The sequence below is a fragment of the Taudactylus pleione genome, unplaced genomic scaffold, assembly GCF_031769625.1.
Source record: "Taudactylus pleione unplaced genomic scaffold, aTauple2 ptg000037l, whole genome shotgun sequence".
Lineage (NCBI taxonomy): Eukaryota > Metazoa > Chordata > Amphibia > Anura > Myobatrachidae > Taudactylus > Taudactylus pleione.
This window is the reverse complement of record NW_028284439.1, coordinates 8,188,826-8,208,735: the sequence shown is the minus strand read 5'-3', so window position 1 is coordinate 8,208,735 and position 19,910 is coordinate 8,188,826. Positions and strand designations below refer to the sequence as shown.

General features: G+C 38.8%; 1 protein-coding gene across 2 annotated transcripts in view; it reads left to right on the top strand.

The window, feature by feature from the left end:
* Nucleotides 1–19,910, top strand: part of MECOM (MDS1 and EVI1 complex locus) — a 355,310-nt gene that overhangs the window by 300,089 nt on the left and 35,311 nt on the right. Inside the window, exons 1-2 of one of the 2 annotated variants that reach the window (XM_088452373.1) lie at nucleotides 10,299–10,379; nucleotides 12,640–12,774. Coding sequence is in view for 1 of the 2 variants with exons in the window: in XM_088452371.1 (XP_088308497.1) it covers nucleotides 12,640–12,774 (135 nt within the window). In the remaining variant the exon portion in view is untranslated. Of the gene's footprint in view, nucleotides 1–10,298; nucleotides 10,380–12,639; nucleotides 12,775–19,910 lie in introns of those variants that run through there. The other variant, XM_088452371.1, reaches the window with a different exon arrangement.

The window sequence follows — 19,910 nt, the reverse complement described above, 5'->3', positions numbered from 1 at the left end:
CATGACACTACCACCACCATGCTTCACTGATGAGGTGGTATGTTTTGGATCATAAGCAGTTCCTTTCCTTCTCCATACTCTTCTCTTCCCATCACTCTGGTACAAGTTGATCTTTGTCTCATCTGACCAGAGGATGTTGTTCCAGAACTGTAATGGCTTTTTTAGATGTTGTTTGGCAAACTCTAATCTAGTCTTCCTGTTTTTGTGGCTCAACAATGGTTTACATCTTGTGGTGAACCCTCTATATTCACTCTTGTGAAGTATTATCTTGATTGTTGACTTTGACACATATACACCTACCTCCTGGAGAGTGTTTTTGATTTGGCCAACTGTTATGAAGGGGTTTTTCTTCACCAGGGAAATAATTCTTCTGTCATCCACCACATTTGTTTTCCGTGGTCTTCCTGGTCTTTTGGTGTTGCTGAGCTCTCCAGTGCATTCTTTCTTTTTAAGAATGTTCCAAACAGTTGATTTGGCCACACCTAATGTTTTTCCTATCTCTCTGATGGATTTGTTTGGATTTTTCAGCCTAATGATGGCTTGCTTCACTGATAGTGACAGCTCTTTGGATCTCATATTGAGAGTCGACAGCAACTGATTCCAAATGCAAATGTCACACCTAGAATCAACTCCAGACCTTTTACCTGCTTAATTGATAATGAAATAATGAGGGAATAGCCCACACCTGTCCATGAAATAGCTTTTGAGTTGATAGTCCCATTACTTTTGGCTCCTTAAAAAGTGGGAGGCACATATAGAAACCATTGTAATTCCTACACCGTTCACCTTATTTGGATGTAATTACCCTCAAATTAAATCTGAAAGTCTGCAGTAAAAGCACATCTTGTTTGTTTCATTTCAAAGCCATTGTGGTGGTGAATAGAGGCCAAAATATAAAAATTCTGTCAATGTCCCAATATTTATGCACCTTACTGTATATGTATATACATATACATATTTATACATTATATGCTCCTGTACCCACCTAATTTAACACACATATATATATAGCCATGTAAATAAATATATATACAAAACATACATAAATTGTACACAGGGGCCAAACATTACACTGACCTGTGGAATGTGATATGCTGGGCTGCAGTGCCTTCCCTCCTGAACTAGGCAATTGGTCTGGTACACAGTCACAGGACACAGCTCTGCAGTAGGACGTACAGGAGGCGGAGCTTAGGCACATAGGGGCGGGGCTTCGGAGAGCAGCCGAGAGGAGGGGTTGGGGGTGACAATGGGCTCAGCTTCGGGCGGCCAGTAAGTGAGTGAGCTGGGAGGTGAGTGAGCCGATAAGTGAGTCAGCTGGGCTGTCGGTGGTGACAGGAAAAAAAACTTTTTTTTTTTTCCTCTCTGCACTGCAGTCCTTGTATCCTGTGGGCCTATTTTCAATGGGACGCCTGGAGCTGTAGCTCCATCCGCCCCATTGTTAATCCGGCCCTGACTGTAACTCTCCCCTCACTACACTAAGCTTCAGTGTCCATTGATTCTCCTACCTCTAACACTGTCTTCTCATGTTGCTGCTGGCTGAGCTCTGATCTCTAAACACTGCAGTGCACTTTTTGGTCATATGACACATCCCTGGTGTCCATCAGGGCTCAAGGCATACCCCCCATACTCAGAGGTATGCTTCTATTAGCTCTCTTTCTGTGCAGCTTACTGCCTGTCCCCAGCTCTGCAAGCATGTCTGACTATACAGAAGCGAGGTTGAGCTGTTGCTGCCTTATCTCTCATCTCACTTCAGTCCCAGGGAGCTCCACAAAGCTGGTGAGGGTTAATGATAAAAATGATTATAATAAACAAGATGTTTACATTACTGGTGCCAGAAAACTGATGCTGGTCAGAATACCGGTGCTGGCATCCCGACCACTGGGATGCTGAAGGTAAGTAACGATGTTGGGGGAAGGGTGAGGTTTAGGGGTTAGGTTTAGGCACTTAGGGGAGGGTTAGGCACTAAGGGGGAAGGTTAGGTTTAGGGTGCGGGGAGGGGAAGGTCAGGTTCAGGCACTAGGGGGGGAGGTTAGGGTTAGGCACCAAAGAGGGAGGGTTAGGGTAGGGAGAAGGGGAGGCTTAGCATACCGACCAACAAGCATCGGTATGTTAACCTGGCATCGGTATTCTGACCTCTAGGATCCCGACTGTCGGTATTTCATACCGATTCCGTTTATACGTTATAAATATCTTTGTATTATTCTAATCATTTTTATATCAAATCTCAGGAGTATGACAGGAGAGGCTCTGCCTCCCCTGACTGCACGTCCCTGAGGTACCTACTGTTCTGGACATGCTCAGAGCAACTTCAGGTAATATACTCTGCCAACTTGCTAAGTACTAATTACACATTAGGCCCTCTATATGTAGGGATATATTATGCTACCTATTAAAGTAATATAGTATTATACATAGACAGGGTCACAAGAGCATTGACACACTAGCGTATAATCATGGGTACATCATCAGTGCTGTTCTACAGGCAAAATATATTATTACAATTTGATACTGGTAACTATTTTAACTCCTGTCAACTCCACATCTTCCCCAAACTAGTAAATCCTGAGGGTCCTTTGGCTGGAATTCCTACAATTATTGAGTATTCCCCTTGAGAGGAACCATGAGCGATATTTTCCCCACTCGTGAAATTAGAATGTTAAGATACTGCTTGGAATTCTGCTGGATAGCCAATAAATACAAACGGCCATGAGTGAGTCACCTTCCTGTGATCTTAGTGCAGGACACTGCACCATGGCTGGGTCTTACACCCTGACCACATGCTCATATTGCAGTCACTAGATATTTGCAAATATAGGGAAATTAGAATCAATGACGACATCTGGGACTAGATAGACTCCACAATGGGCATATTGATAGGTGTTATTACAAACAAGTTGTTATTGAAATTGCAACAGGCATGTATTATATTGTAGGAATTTGTCTCTTATTTGTCATGAAGTTGCCATGCACTCTTTTATTTGGTTTTCATGCATTTTGAATGTATGAAACCTGCATGAATAACAAAACATTAATTATTGAACACCAGTCAGATTTCACAATGACCTTATGCTGCAATGTTCATTCATAAAGTTTTTTTTTTTAATTCTAAAACCTACTGGAATTTTTCATGGGTCTTTCTTGCTTTCATTTGAAAACCGCAAATAACGTGTGAAATTATACTCTTATATCAGATGAAAAAAGCACGATCGCAAGGATTTATTTCATGTAATGTGTGTCTGTTTGAGATGCTTGTGGATCACATCCAAGTTTAAAAAAATAAAAAATAAATCTAGAACATTATGTTCCCGATGCCATGGACAGTAATTTACACTGAGTTTCTGCAAATAACTTTTCTATCATTTGTGCCATTTGAACAAGCATCCCAACTGCAGCGCATGAAACAGATGTGGAACACTTACGAATGCATACCAAATACACACGTGTTCCTTTTCAAGTTATCCGTGAACACCTATGAATCTATAAACATAGAATTGCAGCATGTAACCACCCCTACAGGGTCATTAGCAATAACTATGCTAAACAGAAAAACGTATACTCCTAATAAACATATTGCATGCAACTATCAATGTATTTTACATTGTCTTCCAAAAATAGGGTCATACATTTGTGTCATTTATATTGCTTGTATTTGTGTACTTGCAGAGAGTTTTATTTTATTTGTTTCTAGTTTGTAGGGCAAGGTTTAAGTATGATTTTCAAAAGTGCTGGAATCCTTCAAACTCATAGGGTTTCCATTAGCAAACTTTAGTCCCACACTTCACATGTAGAGTTTTCATGAAGTTAAAGACTTAAAAGTGGAGTCACCTTACATACAGCCGTTAGGGAATAGATGGTGGATTGCATTACTAGCTCCTTGCTGCTTTTGCTAATATATTGACATATTTAAATAAACAAAACGAAATCCAGTGCTCCACTATGCTGAGTGCTCTGTAGAAACATTGAGAGATGTATCTATACACATGACATCAGTAAGGAGGAGGCAGAAACCTTAAAGGCAAACTGCCCTAGAAAGGAAACCATTCAAATACATGTGATGATCTTGTTCTCATTTATGGTGTCTACAACAAGACATTCTTTCAGGCCTTACAGTACTGTCATCAGACATCTGGGAAGATACTGTAATTAGACCGGCAATAAATTTACAGTTTTATTGATTTTTATTTCTTTATTTTTCCAAAATGTTGGCTTTTGTAAAAAGGGACTGTTCTACTTTGGTAACATGCCACTCACTAGGTGTTCCACTACAATAGCACATGTTTCGTTACCAAATGCTGGAAGTTGTTCAGCAACTATTGTGTAGTAGCTCTGGGATTGTAGACAGTTATCTATGCAAATCTCAGTGAACATTAGACTGTAAGCGATCTATTTATACAGGCCCATTTGAAAAAGAATCTTTTAGATCGCTGCTCATTGCAGCAAGAGGAAGAAGTATTTTCCGCAATTTAGAAAAAAAAGATGTAAGGTTAGAGTTGCTCAGCTTCCCGGTTATGGCGGTTAGCTGCACAAGGGTAGTCGCTTGGCAGACCAGCTAGGTGTGATGGAGTACATTTTGTAAGCCAACTTATTGTCTCCTGTATGCACATCAGTTCCAGTTTTCATGAAACAAAAAAAAAAACTAAGCGTGTTTAAAAAGATTTAAGAAAAAAAAAATCAAATTTTAAATAAATGTGTATGGATATATAGAATTTGCCATATTTTAATAGTATAGCAATGTACATTTTGGCCACTTAGGCCCTCATTCAGAGCCACTCGCTAGCGGCAGTACGCTCGTTCCGAGCGATGTTCGCACATCTGTGCATGCGTACGGTTTTTAGTACGCATGCGCGAACCAGTCAGTGCGGCCGAAAATCGTTGGTACGCAATATAGCGAGGGCCTGCTATTTTGAGTGACAGAATGAGGCGTATGTGGGTGGTAACAGGGGAAGGTGCTTGAAAACGGGGAGTGGAGATCCGAACGCAGGCGTGCTTAAAGGTCAAAACGGGCGTTTTAAGGGAGTGCATAATTGATACAGCAGCGTCATTGACCACGTCACTTGGTTTTTTTTAACTCAGAACTGCTCGCAAAATAGCGGTTGAAAACACCAACCACAAGAATAGCGAGCAGTTCATACGCTGTACGATGTACTCGATTAATCTAATAAATAGCGGACATGACGTATGGTGCGTGCGGCCAGGGGGCGTTTTTATCAAAAAAACGAGCGTATGTTTTGCTCGCTCGTTCAGACTTAGAGGTGGGAACAGACTGCAATTTGCGAACGGATCATTTGAATAGCCACCCCTTGTTTTTGAACGAACGACCACAAATAGCGAACGGCTCTGAATCAGGCCCTTAGCTATCAAATGACAGCTGTAGTACTTGTACTGCAGCTGTTAATGATAAATCGGTTTCCCATTCTTTACATGGGGACGAAGCAGAGAAGTCCTCCAGTGAAGGTTTTGGCCTGTGATAGCTGGTAATAGTCTGAACCAGCAGAGAGGCTTTAATAAATAAGCAGACATCCTAAGTTCTGCGAGAACTCATGGTTTTGTAGGGTATTAAGGATTTCTGCCATTTATAAATAGACTCCTACCATATATATATATATATATATATATATATAATATATATATACATATATATATATATTTCAAAATTATTACAAGTCAAATATTTAACTGTGCAGAATGTGATTTATTGATCAAATTGGCAGTTATCCTCTTCAACTTGTGGGTTAGGACCCCAAGCAGGCTTCCCTGATTTTAAGTTATGCAATACATCATATTGGTAACTCTTTTAGGGTCCCAGAACAAACGCTCATAGATATTTGGGATCCCAGAGCAATTGCCATTGACACCCAGAGTCCTACTAAAAATAAAGAAAAAGTTTTGAGCATCAGTGTTCAAGAATGTGCTACCTGTCTCGTATTGCTAGATATACTGTAAGGAGTATACAATAATGTACAAGTTACATGTTTTAATGTGGCTTATCATAGAGATGGTGGGATGATCATGTGCTATATTCTGCTGGGAAGCTTAAATATATTGCTTCAATGCACTCAATTAGTCAGCAGGCGCATAGTTTTTTGGCTGCATACTGGTAGGTGTATCTGCCATAGGAAAACATTATTTCATTTAAACACACTTGTTACCCTCTCAGTAGCATTTGCAAGAATTTTCCATGAGTGATGCTTGGCTGTTGGTGTGTGTGAGTCCTGATGAAAACAGAACCACTGATCAAGACACGTGTTGAATAATACTACAAATGTGTGAAATGCTCATTACCAGTTTGCGGAAGCAGTTTGCACCTTTGACATGGCTGCTGTCCATGGCTGGGTAGCACAGAAGTGGTGATACACATGACTGCTAATGTTTACTTACGCACTAAGGGGCTGTGTGTGGTCAAACTAAAGAGCTCAGTGCTGTGCTAACATGGACTGGTTCAAATAGATATATATACCATACTTACAATCCTTTCAATTGGGCACTTATGTGCATTGAGTTGAGTACATATAGATATAATGCAAGTACACCACTCATCAATTATTATTATTTTATATTCATATTGTGCAATTGATACACTCAACTTGCAGCACTAATGACTGTGTGAACCTCCCTAGATTGTGACTTCAAGTGTACATAACATAAACATTCATATTAAAATATAGATCATTTCCTGCTGTTCCAAAACACTGAGTATAACCCTCCTTACCCCCATAGGTGATCTCTTATCATGATGATAACTCGGGTAGCACAGTCATTCAGGTGATACAGTAGGAAGTGTCTCTTTTGCTGGGCTGCAGACCTTACTCTAGCTACTTGGTGAACATAAGGGGTGTATTATCATTTATTTATTAACAGTTTCTTATATAGCGCAGCATATTCCGTTGCGCTTTACAATTGGAACATTAACAGAACAAAACTGGGTAATAACAAACAGATATATGGGTAGGAAGGCCCTTCTAATATGATACACTTGTTTTCATTGTGCTTGCTAAGCACCGATTTTAACAGTTTACTAATGAGCAAAGTGGTCAAGAACACTTTACTTTGACATCTTATTTAGGTGACTTTGTTACTAAATATATAATAAAATGACAGCTGTGCAGATAGAAACCCCAAATATTATTAATAGTAAAACTATGCATTACACAAAGTAGCAACACAAAAGAAGACTTGTCTGCGTGACATCTGATTCAGGTAATCACATGGGAAACGCGTCTCCCCACCACACTGCAGACGCCTGGATGTGGCTATATAGTTACTATATAAAATAATTGTAGCAGTGAATTGCAACGTAAGGACTACTCCAGTCCTCAGGAACAAATATGAGTAGTATAAGGTGGGGGTGGGGGGCCTGAGTGTGTCTGATGTGATGGACACAGACCCCTGATACTCCCATAGGATGAACTGAATTTAACACCGGAGCTGGGGCTCATTAACTGGCTCCAGGTTTCCTAAAAGCTCCTTCCTTTTCCTCTTCTCCTCGGGGCATTGGGGCAGAAGGATCCCTATCGGTTCACTGAGGGCATCCCCACACTAACCACTCTAGCAGAACAGCTTGGGAAATTACACATATTGCTTGACTTGAAAATAATCACTGTGGTGAGACATTTATTTGTAGATAAGAGTCTTATTAGTACAACAGCATTGCAACACTTGGGTGAGTGAGGAAGCAAGGCTGATGAGTTGTTGATGACCCTGAGAAAAGTGAGTTTACTTAAGTTTGTGAAACTACAAGTCCCAACATGACCTGTCTGCAAGTGTCCGGGACTGGTAAGGCACCGGTTTTTCTAAGTCTGCTGCAAATTAACTCGCTCTTTGCCAATGGAAAGGCTACAGCCCCTTTATGAGCCTCTGTCAGAGTAAATCCTCGATACCGTATATAGCAGAGGTGTAAACTGTTACATAATCACGGCAGGGGGCAGCAAGAAAGTGTGATTCCAGCATGGAAAGAGTTAGTGCAGGTCAGTTTACTAGATGTGTTATGGGGTGTTGTGTGACAGTGTAGCAATGCCTGATATTAGTACAGTGCCACTGACACTCACTGCAGGTCATCTTTCATCCGGGACGCAGCGCCACCTACTGACACTACAGGTAATTGATTCAAACAAATTCCTTCACCAACCCACAGCTATCTCAATTCTCCTCCCCACGGAGTGTAATACCACAAATAATCAAGTGATAAAAAAAAAATCTATTCAAAAGATCCGAGGCCTGTTACTGATAAAGTCCATTTGTTAAGCCACCAACATTTTTTTTTCAGTAGCAGTCTTTACAAAAGGGTACCCTATCGGAATCTGTGATCAGACCTATGGACTCAAGCAATCAGTTTCCCAGATTACTTGTATTTAATACACAATGCATCATAAAACAAATCCCTCATCCTGACAGGAAGAAAATAGAACAGCTCATAGCTATAGCTGCTCCAATTTATGGCTAAATAAAAAAAAAATTAAGCAGAAACTCCAACAATGGACCAGTGAAGGGAGGGCAGGAAACCAATGGCCAGCAAACCGGGACCTCTTTAAGGTTCTCAAGCACCCAAGTCTATGGGAATCTCTCTCCAGTTTTAAGGTTATTTACAAAGGATTTTTCCTGTCCTACCTACCATTGCTGTGCGATTTTACAGAAACAATGGCCATTATCTAAAGCAGCAGTTCAATGTCACAGATAACAGTCTGCTGAGACAAATTAATCACCATCCCTTGTCAAGATCGCTGCCCCCTCCTCTTAAATAAATAGGACTTTATAATGCCAGACAGTCTTGCACTTTTGAAAGAAAAAATATGTAGAATTTGTGTTGTCGGTGAAGTGATATAAAGTAAATGATCGCCAAAAGCAACATTAACCCGATCAAACAGAATATATTATTTTATATGATCTTCCGAGGGGTTGCGATCTCATCTTAATCAAACAGGAAGGCTGTAATTCTCTCTTTAATATAGAAACATTGATTGTGTTGTTGTGTGATTTATTATGGTTTTGACCAGACGCGTGTATTTTGTTAACCAAGAAATGCAACATTAATATAAATATTTACGCTATTATTGTCACAACAAAACGCTGGGCTATATTAGCCTGGGCAAATATTGCAAAAAGAGGAAAAAAGAGACTGAGGTCATTTGATTATTCTAAAGTAATAATAAACTATCGGAATAATAAAGCCTTATAGATTGTAGCATTATAACGAAAAAGAAGGAAATATTTAATTTCAAGTTCGGCTGAGAATTGTATCTGGTAGCTGAGAAGTTTCATTCTTGTGTCTGTCCTAGATAGTGCATTATGAGGGCAGAAAGTGACTTCTATTTTACATAGCAATACAATGTGTCCCAGCATTATAAGTAGAGGATTGTAGGCATTTTCTGGAGCCCCATGATTGCCCCTGGACAGGTTACACTGACCTGGGCATGGTACATTAGCGGTAATGGGACAGGATTCTAATAGCCTGAGCACTCAGATGCTAAATAGATGAGATTTCCCTGCAAGAGTGAAATCCACCCACCCAAGATCTCCCCATTGGTTGTTGATTACATGGATGGATTCGACATGTTAAAGGGGATGGTGCATCTGTAATCAGCCTGTCCTATAGGGCTCCTTAGCGACCTTTTAGTGACCTCTTCTACCAGCACACAAGGCTGCTGTCACTTTAAAAATGTCCTGAGAGAGGAGCCAGTGTCTGTGCATGGAGATAGCCGGAGCCCTCTCCTCCTCTTTCTGGATGGCCGCTCTCATCCTCTTTATAGAGACACTTCGTGACATACAGAACTTCACACAGCTTAGATTGAGGACTTGGAAGGGGGGCTGTCCCAGGAGGATCTGATTGAGAGAACAGAGGAGCTGGAGCTCAGCAGCAGCCTGGTACCCTGGGACCCTGCTACACAGGATATCATCCGAGGACAGGCAGGGGGAGTCACAGTGTGACATCTCTGGCAGACAGCACAGGCTCCAACTGCAAGGAGACTTCCAGTTAAAATTGCTGACATGTAACTGGCATCCCAAGCTGGGAGAGACATCCCGGGACAGTGCGAGCTGGGGCAGACATCCCGGGTCAGGACAAGCTGGGAGAGACATCCCGGGACAGGACAAGCTGTGAGAGACAACCCGGGGCAAGCTACTTCCAGCACCACGACAGACATAGTTGGTGACCTGGCAGCTCTCTGCTGTGCTGATCCGCTGGTGTCACCCGGCGGGCTGATAGGAAAGTGAGAGGAAAGGGAGGTGTCCGAGGCCAGGATCACACTCTCAGCTTCCTCAGATGCACAGCACAGGTTGCTGTCAGTGGGCACTGCTTCTGATGAAGAGGAGCCTGGGGCATTAGTTTGGATCTGCTGCTGCTGGGAGGGTGCCTGTTGCTGTCTGCAGAAGCCAGGGCTATCCAGGTAAGTGAGCGCTGGTGTGCGTCCCTGGCAGGCTGTGTGATGTGTAAGCTCAGCCCCTGGCTGTCCTGTGCAGCACTTGTGGTTAGAGCTGGAGTTTCTCTGGGAAGTTGCAGTGGGGCTGCCACAGTGTCCTCCCCCCTATTGCTGCAGCCGTGTGTGCTCTGTGCTCCGGGGCTGCGGATAGTCCTACATTGCTTTATATGCCTGTTTCCCTGTAGCTGATGACATAAGGTAATAACCAGGAGTTGTCTGCGGGACACTTTCTCCAGACACATCTTACCAGTCCAACCACTTTCTCAGCACGCTGCCTGTCAGACAGGGTATTATCCTAAATCCTCCTGTTGATCTGAAAAGATAATGTGATAGCCCCCGGGAGACAACTCCACAGGAGGAGAATCAGGTGGGAGATGAAACACTTACACTGTGACACATGTACTGGATGCAGGATAAGATTAGGACTACTTAGAAGAGGACAAAATGCCCCGAACTTCCCTAGGTAACTATATATATTATATGCCACATCTCCAACACCCCACTCGTGACCCGAAACCACGAACATTCTATCTATAGTTCAGTAATAATTCTACGTATGTAACATGAATATAGTATTCATGTTATGGACGAACAAAAAAAAAAAAAAACCACAAACAGCATAAAACAAAATAGTTCCATTCCGCCTGAGGGTAGAGAATCCATGTATAGTTCCTGCACTGAGGGAAGTGACAGTGGCACTTTACCCTTTGTACTCTAATGGTAGCATATGATTTATTTGGATATAACCCTGTTGCATTCATGAATGTCGGTCTGAGCGTTTCATGTAAAGTCAGTGGGATAGGACGGTACTAGAAGGTGTTGCTCGGGCCTACAATTCTGTGAGAGTGAGGACGTGTTATACAGGGATATTATAAAAGTTTCTCTACACATCTATCCCGGGGCAGAGAGCATGGAGGAGAATGGGACACATCAGCTCAGCTGGCATGTATTTTATTATGTGATAGATGTGTCTATGGGGTCTATACAATTAAGTGAAAATAAATAGACCCCTATGTAACTTTCTGCAAATGTCACAAACTTGTGATCTACAACATTGATCTGAAAATGATTATTAACGTGTCCCTGAAATGAGACTCACGCTGTAGTGCTGCCTGTGTGGGGGAACAAGAGCTTTCCTAGGGCCTATTGTAGGCTGTTTCCTTGCAGCTAAGTGCCCCATGCAGCCGCAGCCTTGTCCCGATTTGATTTTTTTATTTATTTATATATATATATATATATATATATATGTATATATATATATATATATATATATGTTGTAATTGTGGTTAAATACTTATTAGAAGTGGTAGGTGGTGTCTGCCCTGGCCCTGCCGGAGTTGCAGTGATATAGGAGACCTCATCCAGCTTTTATTGCACATAATAAATGGTCACAGCCTGCAATGGAAGCTTTATGTAGCAATACACAGTTTGTCTGTATATTGTATTTGAAGTCTCATCGATGTTTCTGTTAAATATTCACCAATCATTTCGATTGTTAAAGCTACACTCCATTTAGTACCCAGCCGATGACACATTAGATGCAGCCATAAGTGATAGCGATGCCAGGGTAAATCCTTACTAGAGAGGGGATAATAACACTGTCATCTGCAATGTGGATATTCATGGGATTTTCTAAACCCCTTTTCCTTTAGCTTATTGTTAAGTGCAATAAAAACCGACATGAGAGGAAATCTGGGGATGTGATCTAAAATTGTTGCAAATTAAGGGCTGGGGGTAATTATAAGACAGCTGCTTAACCCCATCTTTGCTGGGAAGAACAGGGGTTATGGGACCTGAAGCAAAAGTGAGAAGTGGATCTTGTTATTGTCAGGAGTTTATAGCGTGATACATAGAAGCCGAGTCAGCCTCTTGTTGGGGTGAGCGGAGAAATGCCTTAATGACTGTTAGCCCCATGCTGCAAGCGTGCTTTCCACTGCGCCTCCATATCGCCCTGCTGTAACATTCCTTAACACAGTAATAAAACTGTACTTGTAGCTATGAAAGTAAGATGTGTATCTGTAAAAGAGCAGATGTGTCATACATGCCATGGGGATTGTGGAAGAGATCGGATAAATCAAACTCTGCATTGATTATTTCCATTCCAGCCAACAAATCTCAATCAAAATGTACTATTTCCTATGCGCTGCCCCACACTTTGTACCCTCTTGCTGTTATTCAGGACACTATGTAACCTGAATACAAATGTCTGTGTTTTTTATCTTCTTAGGTCTTAGATGAACACTGTAATGTCAAATTCTGCATCGACGCCAGCCAAGCAGATGTAGGCAACTGGCTGAAATTTATCAGGTTTGCTGGTTATTACGATCAGCACAATTTGGTGGCATATCAGCTACATGATCAGGTAGGTACTATTTATTTTACTATATAGTTGATTGCTCTATGGAACACACGCTGCATTTCAATCAGCCAGACGAATACAGTCTGGAATATGGCCTGTGATAGATGTTTCATTCCCAACAGCCTGGGATAGGATGCTTATTGCTTGATAAATTATGTAATTTTCTATTGTTCAGAACATGAAAATATGATCAAACAAAATTTTATTTTTATTGTCAGCTGAATACATGACAAAGTTTCAGTTAAAAGTTCAATATGAAAATATATATTTTAAATAAAATACATAGTTTTAATATAAATAATTAACTATTTATTTTGTGTACACATTTAAAAAAAAAAATCTGTGCTCCTAAAAAGAAATATACTTTATCTATTCAGGCAATAATTTTTTTTCTTTATATCTATCATGATGCGTCCATTTAAAATATAGACAGACCCAGAAACAATCTGAGATGTAAAATAGTTTACAGATATTTATTCATCATCTGTTCAGATCCTTATAATAACATTACAAATAAATAGTATTTCAGTTGTAGATGACCACCTTGAAACATAAATGTGTTGTTGATGTATTTTAAACACTTTGTATATAAAATGTAATTTAAAAATAATAGTATGTTTACTTTCTTTATGTATTTTTAGTAGATGGAATATAAATCTTTTTAGATATCTAGATTTCTGTTGTGCATTGTAAGTAAAAAAAAATATTTTGATTATTTTTTATTTTCTTTTTTTGAATGCATTTAAGGCATGTCTACAAAGAATCTTGTTTTGAAGATCTTTTTTGTTTTTGTTTGAAGACCTCTTATATATACATAAAATCACAGTTTTACCAAGCCATTGTGGCTGTGTGCTCTATATATTAGGTATGATTTCCAGACAGTGTCACTTTTTATTGTTGAGGTGTCCTGCTGTTGCCTTCTCCAGGAATTGAGAGGTTAAGGCGGTCTGGCCTGGTCCTGTTCAGCTCTGAGAAAGCTGTTCTTAGTAGCAGGATAAAAGGGCTTTCTTAAGAGGTTCTTCAGGACCTTTTATTCTTTTCTATGAAGACTAAGATCTGCCAACTGGTGAATAAGCAGTACTCATCACATAATGAACACCCTTATTGTGCAAGAGATTATTCAATATCGCTGCATAGATGAGAGACACTTGATCAGCGGTAATTGTTAACCGCTAATTACTTTAACTCACCTGTGAAAATCCCAAGCAAACATTATACTCTACCTGAAACAGAATAGGCATATTGCAAATAACCAGATTCTCAGGCTGGATCTTTACTAATATAAGTACAGGGTTGACTGAAGGACAGGTTTGAAGCCTTAGACAGCTGGAGGTATGAGATTAACATGCACACACCCAGAACTATTTTTCTTTCAGATAAAGATTCTGTGGAAACAAAAAGGTCTTATTTACACTCACAATCACGTTCACAGTTCAAACTATTAAGGCTTAACCCTTTAAATGGCAACACAATAATTACTCATCATATTGATGTCCAATGCAAAATCTTATTGAAAATGTAATACAGTTTCGATATCAATAATTCTTTTACAAAATTGCAAAAGAAACAATATTATTTTACTCACAGAAATGTTTTCATTAAAGCTGCTTTTCCCTTTGATGAAGAAAGAACAACTCCCCCCCCCCCATAAATAATTAGACCATATTGTGTTATGTTAGTCAGTTTGGTGAAAAAAAACACAAAATCTATTTGTCAAACAAAGTGTACATAGTAATACTTATTTATACTTGTCGCTTATACCAAAATCTCAGTTGGGATAACTTTTCCGACACAAGTTATAAATGTTGATTGCTCATTATATCCCACTATATACATGACCTAATTTTCTGTCCTTACAAGTTGCATAGTGTCTGGAAGCTCAGCAATAACTGCAGTAATTTGTCTCCTAACAGGATTCCATGCCAAATCTGCTTGTAAAAATGTGGCCACAGGTTTTTATAACAGAAGGGTGTTAAACCCTTGGCCATTTATTCATTATAATCATTTTAGTTGGATATTTTTGAAAAACAATTTGTGCTCACAAATGATTTTGATTTTAAATTGGTTGCCTGAACAACAAGTATCTGTACTCTTCTGTAATGTAAATCATTATCTATCAAGGCCTGCAAAAAATGTTGCAACCAAACACACTATTTTGCAGATCACTAAATCAGACCCGCAAAAGTATATGCAATATATCCAACTTAAAACAAGATCACATTAAAATCACTTCATCCTTGGATTTACTTTTATCAAAGCAAACAATTTGCATAATTTGGATATTAAAATAAACAGCATATATCTAATTTCACAATATCTAGTGATAAAACTGGCATGTGTTTTTAATATTCAGACCATAGTGTGCATAGAAATAAGTAATATTAAACAAAGCAAGAACATGTCACCTATTGCTTTAATTCTAGAACAGGGCAGGTGGCGTCTTGTGCCCGGAAATTCTAGAAAATAGCCATAGACGGAACTGTAGTGTAAAATAATTTCTATTATCGGGAAACCTGTAATTCGATTGTTTGAAGGCAAAGCTGTTCACGGTTTTACAATGCTGAGCATCCTGTTTCATCTAGATTTTAAATATTTGATGTTAACCCCTTTAATGCTACTGATTCTAGCCAGCTGCATGATTGCCTTGCGTTATGCCTGTAATAAAAAGGGCCCACAGCTTACTCTTATGTGTAGTTGTGTACATATTTAAATTTAGTGGTGTTGTAGACCTCATTATGTGCACATTTTGTACTGTTTATCATTTTCTAAGTACTGCATGCTTTTTGTTTTGTATAAAAAAACTTTATATACAAAATTGCATGTGAACATTGCTATGCAAATTGTAGGCCTTTGTGGCTGCAAATAAGTCTTCTTGCTAATTTACATTTTAATTATTGCACTTGGGGAAATTTTTGAGACTTATGCAAACCAGTCCTCTTATGTATTTTGTTAAGACTGAGGGCATGGAAATACACACTAGGCATCATGTTTCTTGTGGTACATTTGACCTCTTCATTTGTAAAGTTGATCTAATTTTGTGGCAAATTACTATGCATGCAGTAGTACTTTGTGTGCACGGGTATGCCTCACTCCCTAATATTTCCTTGGATGTAATCATTTTGCAGTTACTCTACACTTATTTCTGCTCAGATTGATGTTTTTCACCAGACCCCTGTATTGAAAGGAAGGTTCTGTTATGTTTCTGTGTTGTTAACACTAAGGTGACCTACATTCTGTTGTTTCACTGATCACTCTCTAAAACTCTAACTATTGCCTGGAGAGCAATTTGTGCTGGCCCGGACTTATAGAGAGGCCACATAGGCTCAGTATAAGGCAGCAGAGGTGCAGGGGCTGCATATGTCATTGTATTTTATTTGTTTCTCTTTTTTATGTTACCAGCATATGATTTGCATATTATAAACATTTTACATTTTTAGTTTAAACTTGTGGAATGCAATGGGGGTTTGGGAAATTAAAATATATGTGGAGGTGTTAGGGGGTGGAACATGGAGCAGCACAGACACAGTAGCCTAGAGAGGCAAACAATGGGAATCTGTACTAGAATACATGCAAACAGCCTACAAAACAACACAGGAGTAGTAAAGGAATTAAAAAGTCTTTAGTTTCCATCTGTATGTAAGTTTCTAGTTCAGTATTCATTATCCAAGTCACTCTTTTACAAACAAAGGTTGTTGGACTTTTAGCATTTGTTACATCATCTTATCAAGTATTAGGCACAAATAATACTATAAATTTACTAAAACTTTTACCCTAAGGCAAGTAGCAACAAACTAACGTTTCTGAAGTCTTTTCATTGATTTGTGTAAACACAGTGATTGGCTGGAAGATCTTGCTGTAGGGAGCTTGGAAGCTGGAAAACTATATGGCCAAAAATATATTGAATAGAATATGATGTCTCTATTGCTTATATTACATCTGTTAATTTATATGGGATGTGAGTTTCTTATATGCATAATTTAGGTTAAAACAAAGATTATTTTGCTGATAGTACCCAGTGAAAAAAATGACAGCAGATATATCTGATATTTTACCATCATTTAATAGAGAAAAAGTTGAACTTAACAACTAAATAACAATTATATTACTAATGTATTATTAGTAATAATGAATACAACTCCCATTTATTATGATGGCATAAGTGAGACCTAAAGCACTGTACTTTTTAAGTAAAGAAGGCAAAGTCTTGGCACCTGTGTTTGCTGTGATGTCGCATGACACTCAGATTTGTGTTGTTTGTTTTGAAACGTATGTATGCCCTATTCACCATCCTTGCCCAAGTGCATGACCCCTTCACTAGTGGAAGCTGAGTGTTTCACAGAGACCATCTCTCTGCTGGAGAATGGAGCTAGTTTTATATAGCGTAGAATTGCTAAAGCTTAATGGTCATCTGTTTCACAACAGGAATCTTGGATGTCATTGTAGGGTAAAAAAGACAAACACAAGCACATATTTCTCTGTATCTTGGGACAGATAAAGTCCTGCTGTGATGCACTAGGATAGGATGGATTTTGTTCTAGTGTGTGCTGTGTCCTATAGAGTATCACGGTCTGTATGGTCATTGCAGTTTGTCCTATAAGGTTGCTTTACATTGCACTTATACCTAGGCTTATTTTATGGTCCATAAATAAAGCTGTATCGTACAAGGAGCATGTAATACTTTTCACTGAAGCCTGTCAAAAATCAACATTTCACTTCAAAGAAGTAGCTTGAAAAATTTGTTGGTGAAACACTGAAGAGAACATTTTCCTTTATTAGTTCAATTATTACAACTTCCTGAATAGGACAAAGGTCATTCATAATTCACACTTCTGTCATTTTCGGAGATGGTAAATGGAGCTTATTAATCCTAAATGAAATGACCTGTGTATCTCCAGACAGCAAAGATTTAACACTGAACATCAGTTCCTGCTTCATCTATTTCACAAGTGAATCATTTGGGCCCTTCTGGGGAGCTCTATAATTAATGATTTTTTTTCAGTCAAGTTTTGTGCATGTTTAGGTTTGCGTCTGAAAGGTCAAAGTTTACATTTGTAAGGCGGTAAATTTGATGTTGTGTGTCTTGGAAAGCAATCAAAATAATTATTTATATATATATATATATATATATATATATATATATATAAAAAGATGTTAAGTTGTCGCTTCCTAAACAAGTCAGTGACAGAATGGACTGCAGCATTTCCTGTTGGCCGCGAAATGGTTATTTTACCCACGTTGAATAATAAATAAATTCTTGTGTAATAGGGCAGCGACTGGCTGCATAAAATGTATTTATGTGAGAATAATTTATGATGCATGTAGTTCTGCACTCATGTACTGCTGCTTTTTAAACACTTTTGCTCTTCTGTCGCTGGCCCTCTGCAATGAATTTATGTCTTATAAGAGAGTGTTTCTTCCATTCCCAAACTGCCAGGCGAATTTGAAACCCGACAAACATTACATTTGCATGAAAAAAAAAAAAAAATCAAAGTTTACGAGCCCCTCCCATTTCAGAGAGTTGATAATGACATCACCGGGACGCCAGCAGTTTCACATGTTAGCAGCTGCAGCTGGACTATTTTTATTTATTTTTTATTATATTTTTGTAAATTGTAGAATGTAAATTACATTTAGGGGGGGTCATATTATCAAATGGCACTGGGCTGTAAAATGCCTCGGAAAATGTGTTTGCTCTCTTCTTCAACAAATAGAAAAATGTTCAATTGGCTAAACAGTTAAAGATTTTAATTGGTTGGCTGTTTTAAATGTTGCATGTTAATGCTGTTTTGGGGACATAGTAAATACTATACACTGGTGTAAAAGCACAGTAAGGTGTCTCATTGTCCTATTTCAAATATGTAATATCAGCAGATTCTAAATAAAAAATAAGACACTTACAATTGTCTGACCCCGATCAAAGTAAAATTCTGTTTGAATTGCAGACCAATGACATGAATATCTGCCACCCTCTGTAAAGGGTTATAGCCCATGGGAGCTTCTGACATCACATTTTATCTAACTGGTCAGGGTAACTTTAACATATTCATTAATCTCTGAAGATACGTTGACACTATCGATACCATTTCCTCTTAATTACTTTGCATTTGTCTATAAATTAAATATATCATTGTTAATAAAAATGATTCATAGCGAAGTACAACATGATATATTGATGTTATTAATTAATAGTATACACACGGTTTTCTAAAAGAGAATTATAACAAAATGGCGACATACATTAAGAACCAATACTCAAGACAGTATACCCTATAATAGCATCACTACTGAGAAATCATATAACACAGGGTAACATACTCAGCACCAATCAATTTTATTTTATCCCATTTATAAATTAGTTGCTTTGTAATATTGCAAGAAAATTGTCACACCTTCCTGCCAATCTCTTTCAACTTATATTGAGAACACAGGCCATATGTGTGCGTTACACAGATAATGATGATTATAATTATAAACATTCTTAAGCATCCAAGAGTCTAAAGTACATTGTGTGAGGGGAGGGAATTCAGTGCCAGTCAATGATATTTACATATTTGCCTGGTTTAGCCTTACACAACCAGTATACAAAATGCAAAATGTGATGATAATAATATCTATCTATCTATCTATCTAAATATCTATCTGTCTGTCTATCTATCAAATAATAAGAATTGATCATTTATATAATCTACATTTACCAATTCTCATTTCTTTGTTTCCTCATTGAGCATACGACCTCCCCGGCTATGGGACATGTCATCACAGTAATTATTTTTGTTGTGTATACAAGTGTACATTCATGTCTCCCACGTTGCATCACACAAACTGTATATGTTATTATAATAGCCACCATCACAGTTTAAGCAGAAGTCAAAAGCATTCCTTTAATAGCGGTTTAAAAGTACTTGAGACGATCTTGTTTACAATCATAGGGAAAAGGGAGTATTGCAAAACGTAACTGTCTTGGGGAGTATTGTCTTCTGAACCTGCCTGTTTCCGAGAAGCCAATGCAAAGTTCTAATATGTCACAATTCAAATGTCAACATGCTGCTGGAAAGGAAGCCAATAAGCTGAACCTGTGAAAGCTGCCAAAAGAGGTGATGCTAAGTGCTGAGAGAAGTTCATTGTTCCTAAAGGGAAGT